Source organism: Ammodytes marinus, assembly GCF_949987685.1.
Source record: "Ammodytes marinus genome assembly, contig: scaffold_214, whole genome shotgun sequence".
Taxonomy (NCBI): Eukaryota; Metazoa; Chordata; class Actinopteri; order Uranoscopiformes; family Ammodytidae; genus Ammodytes; species Ammodytes marinus.
The window spans coordinates 15001-20219 of record NW_027648475.1 but is presented as its reverse complement, the minus strand read 5'-3'; the positions used below and the strand labels follow the sequence as shown (position 1 = coordinate 20219).

The 5219-nt window shown below is 39.2% G+C and overlaps 1 protein-coding gene across 1 annotated transcript in view; it reads left to right on the top strand.

Annotated features, from left to right (window-relative positions):
- Positions 1 to 1545: 1545 nt before the first annotated feature.
- Positions 1546 to 5219, top strand: part of LOC307270481 (chromobox protein homolog 2-like) — a gene marked incomplete at both ends in the record, with an annotated part of 8981 nt that continues 5307 nt past the window's right edge. The window contains 5 exons of the mRNA XM_080054364.1: positions 1546 to 1611; positions 1700 to 1743; positions 3163 to 3228; positions 4490 to 4559; positions 5075 to 5219. The exon at positions 5075 to 5219 is cut by the window's right edge and continues 402 nt beyond it. Coding sequence (XP_079910490.1) covers positions 1546 to 1611; positions 1700 to 1743; positions 3163 to 3228; positions 4490 to 4559; positions 5075 to 5219 — 391 coding nt within the window. The remainder of the gene's footprint in view (positions 1612 to 1699; positions 1744 to 3162; positions 3229 to 4489; positions 4560 to 5074) is intronic.

The window sequence follows — 5219 nt, the reverse complement described above, 5'->3', positions numbered from 1 at the left end:
AAAGGGCCAATACATTATAATCATTCAAATCTCTGTAGACACGTATTTATTTCATGGGGACCATTATCGGACAGTTGGTGCGTCTTTTTCTCCTCTACCACTTAGCCTATATTATGCACACACCTCCAGTTGGTGTTGCATTTCAGCGCAGCAGCACGCTTTTAGTGGCGATTTTTTAGTCAGACCACTTTTTCTTCATCTAGGCTATGTAAAGAAATGGCGACATATAACTGTATGCTGTTTTATAGCATTTGAGCGATAGTACTGATGTAAACCTAAAATGCAAAATCCTCAGCTGGAGATCGTTTGTTGTCAACACCAACGCTGTTGACCGCAGCAGTTATTTCCTTGCTAACTGCTGCCTTCTGTCGTTCTTTGATTCCGCTTTTAATGCTGCTAAATGAAACTCTTTTTTTCTACTTTCGCTGTTATTCTGTCAATTTCTACTTAAGAGAAGTTCCTCTTCTTTGCCAGCATTACGAAGGACAGACATTCTGGGGTGGAGACAACCTTTCTTTATTGGTCCAAATAAAAAAAATAAAAGGGCATGTAAAAAGAAGTTCTGTTTAATTTATTTTTGTATTTCTTTATCTAAAATCTATAATAAGTTATGTTTAATTTGTATTATCTTTAATCTATACTTAGTTCTGTTTCATTTGTATTATCTATGTAAAGAAGTTCTGTTTAATGTATTTGTGTTAATTCAAAAGAATCAAGAAGTTCTGTTTAATTTATTTGTGTTAATTCAAAAGAATCAAATCCATGTAAAAAAAGTTCTGTTTAATTTATTTTTGTATTTCTTTATCTAAAATAATCTATACTAAATTCTGTTTCATTTGTATTATCTATTTGTCTATTTGTCTATCTATTTCTGTTTCATTTGTATTATCATTTGTATTATCTATGTAAATAAAAAATTGTCAACAAACTGTGTGAATAAATTTAAAAAAAAAAATGTTAACAAACTATGTGTGAATAAAGTTCTGTTTAAAAAAATGGGCGTGGTCAAATGTTTGACCGCGCCCATGTTGAGCTCCAACGTTTGACTCCGCCCCGTTCTGCGAGCTGCAGTCAGGGGTACTTGACTTGTTTAGCCAAATCGACGTCCATGGTGCACTGGAATAAAAATCCAGGGTTAATACACAGCCTAGGCTCTGTAAACTGGCCTGTACACTGGCTAGATACAATGCCCCCGCCCCCCCCCCCCCCCCTTTGTTTACATACCAGTTTGCAGAGCCTCTGTATTTATTAGATTTATTGGGGGGAAATTTGTAGAATATAATATTACAACACTCAATCCAGTCAAAAAAAATCCGATTTTTCAGAACTCGTCATATAATTGATGCTTTATTACTAAATTTGAGAACTATCTCGAATCTATCCAAATAATGAATTACCAAAGATATTAGTCTATAACTCTGGAAGGAATATAACTCAGGCTAAACTGTCTTATTTGCGGTATAATATAATATAGGAGGGATCTACGGTGGCCCTGTTGGCTCAAATCTGAAATCGCGTTCCGTTCTCCAGGGCTGCTGTGTAGTAATGGAGGGGGTCACAGTCGGCCAGGTATTTGATGCAGAATGTATCCTCAGCAAAAGACCCCGAAAGGTAAGAGAATCCTAGCCGAAAACGATGCACTATTTTCGGGGAACGATCCGACTCACTGACCGCTAAATGTGTGCTCTTATCCCCGCAGGGAAAAGCCGAATATCTGGTGAAGTGGCGAGGGTGGTCGTCCAAGTGAGTAGCTTTAGCCGCTAGCGACACACACACTGTAACACACACACTGAAACACACACACACACACACACACACACACACACACACACACACACACACACACACACACACTGAAACACACACACACACACACACACACACACACACACACACACACACACACACTGAAACACACACACACACACACACACACACACTGAAACACTCACACACACTGAAACACACACACACACATACAGCGAAAAAAATGGCAGACAATGCCTAGCTCTCTGGTGGCCAATGCAGAGGTGGAAAGACAGAGAGCATTTTAACCCAAACAAACTGATTATTTCAGATTGTTTAACGCTTGTATTTTACGAATTTAATTTCTGTGATTTTTTTTTTACCGAAGCAAAAACGTTAGCGCTACAAATGAAAACAAGCTACGGCTCCTTGGACAGCCTGTGAGCATTAGACAGTGTTCCGTATGTTTACTAGCGAGATCAGCTGTGATTATAGCCTAATAAAGAATGCATTAGTAGTATTATAACCGTATAATGCTTGCCCACGCGAGATTTGATTACGTTTGAGAGGGTATAGTTGACCCAAACGTTAATTTTTTTTTATATAGGCTACAGCTCTGGAAATAATTAAGTGACCACTCCAAATGTTCAGTGTCTCTGGTTTTTGCGATTTATAGGCATATGTTTTGAGTAGAATGAACATTTTGGTTTTATAATATAAACTACTGACAACATTTCTACCAAATTCCCCCCCAAAAATGTGTCATTTAGAGCATTTTCAATAAGTAATGTAGAGATGAAGATTGAAGAAAAATCCAGACTGGTCTCTTAATGTTTTCCGGAACTGTATATAGAGCAGTTCTGACACAAGGCCATTCAAAGTGCTTTAGAGGGGCATTCATATAAATTAAGAATATAAAATTTAAAAATATTGAAATTGCATTTAAAGGTGTAGTCAGTGATTCTGGAGAACGCTCGTTGTCGAAATCACTTTTTGTTAAAATCAGTGAATATCTCCTCATGATCCGCTACCTGTCTGTGGTGTTTAATGTTAGGCTACTGATTTAAAGGAATACTTCACCCATACGGAACCGGCGTTCTATCATTATAAAATCACTATTATAATACAATGAATGAGGTTTTTCTTCCCTCAGTCTTCCCTCAGCTTTCCCTTGGCCCAGCTGTCCTGTTAATCCTAACCCTACATTTTTACTGAAGTGATGTCACATCAGTAAAATGTAGGGTTAGACAGTGAGACCATAAAACACTCTTTCTGCCTTTTCTCGGGCTAGGATGAACCGATTTCTAAAATGTTTGTACATTTATACTCCATAGGATCTCAGGGTTCAGTACAGCTTCATATCTCCACCGGTGAAGTAGGGCTTTAATGATGTATTTTCCGTTTCGATGTTTTCAGACACAACAGCTGGGAGCCAGAGGAAAATATTTTGGACCCGAGACTTTTGGCCGCGTTTCATAAGAGGTGAGATTGATTTAAAAGTTGTAGTTTTTTCTGTCTGTCTGTCTGTCTGTGTCTGTCTGACTGACTGTCTGACTGACTGACTGACTGTCTGTCTGTCTGTCTGTCTGTCTGTCTGTCTGTCTGTCTGTCTGTCTGTCTAACTAAGTACTTTTGCTCAAGTAGCCTACTCTACCTAAATGTGCACTATGTAACTTTGTGTGTGTCAGAGGAGTGAAACATTTTCTAAGGTTTATTCTCATAAATGAATAAACAAACTTTCCTCACAGGAAAATGTAGATCCCTGGAACACTGTTTGAAGTTAGAAAGCTTCCTGATAAGTTACTGTTTCACTGTTGTTGTTTACAGCAGCAGTTTGGTTTACAAACATATTCTAGTCTTACGTTTGGTTCCAGGTTCCTCAAAATAATTTGGTTTATGATGATAGAATTATTCAATACTAAGAATTACACGTAGAGTAAATATGTTTAGTAAACTAACTGCAGGCTCTGTGAATGTAAACAAACCCCCTCCTCTGAAACTGTGTAGTGACCCTTTAGAATAACTGAAACTTCTTTGAAATAGTAACTTTTCAGGAAGCTTTCTAACTTCAAACAGTGTTCCAGGGATCACATTTTCCTGTGAGGAAAGTTTGTTTATTCAGTTATGAGAATAAACCTTAGAAAATGTTTCACTTCTCTGACACACACAAAGTTACACACTGACCCTTTAATGGAAACAGCCTGAAAATGTGTGGGAGATATCCCACCTGGAGACGTGGGATGTAATCCCGGCGCTGGAAACCTTAGTTTTCCCTGGTGGAGACGAGACGGTGTGGATCCTCTGGCAGCATCTGAAGTCTTCCTGCATCCACACTATTCGCACTTTACTTAGTATTACCATGTAATCACCTGGTCAATGATCAAATTCCTTTGTGATTTTTCTCTACTTATGACATCTATTGCAGCATGTCCGTCCTGGGAGAGGGATCCCTTACTCTGTCGACTCTCCCTGAGATTTCTTAATTTTTTTTAAAATCCCGGTAAAGGGTTTTTTACTGGGAGTTTTTTCTCAGCCGAGCTAAGGGTGTAAGGGCAGGGTGTCATATTGTACCATATTGTATGGAATGTAAAGCCCACTGAGACAAATGTATTTGTGATTTTGGGCTATACAAATAAAACTGATTTGATTTGGATATGTGATGAAATGAGTATCTGCTAATGAAAAACCAGCTAATAGATATTCATGTTTTGATGTTATATCTTGTCGTTATATTTCCTCTCAGAGAACAAGAGCGAGAGCTTCTGTTTCAGAAGAAAGGCAAGAGACCGCGAGGACGACCGCGCAAGATACAGGTAAAATATGTCTGTCTGTCTGTCTGTCTGTCTGTCTGTCTGTCTGTCTCTCTCTCACACTGCCTATGTCAGCCAGTAACATAGGCAGTTTTAAAAATGCTCTGAACAATTGCGTAGACGCCAATTTTAGGCTCGTCTTAATGGTGATCATTGTTATGTGGGTGACTTTTATGTAATTGTGTGAATTGAATGTTTGATGTGTGATTTCTCTCTCCCCCCCCTCTCTCTCTCTCTCTCCCTCTCTGTCTCCCCCCTCTCCCTCTCTCTTTCCCTCTCCCCCTCTCTACCTCTCTCTCTATCTCTCCCTCTCTCTGTGTTTAAATAATTTTATGTATTCATATTGCTGTCTAATCTAAAGTTTTCCCGTGTAAAATGGTAATTTATTGTTAAGAGACTGAAAATAAAGTTGTTTTCTCTCTCTCTCTCTCTCTCTCTCTCTTTCTCTCTCTCTCTTTCTCCCACTCACACACACACACACACACACACACACACACACACACACACCCCCCCTCCAGCCTCCTGCGTCTCCCGAGGCCAAAGACAGAAGCCGTTCCTCCTCGTCCTCCTCCGTTCTCTCTAGTTCATCCCCCTCTTCCTCCGACCAAGAAGAAGAAGAAGAAGAAGAAGAAGAAACTAAGAAATCCAAACCAGGCCCTCGCT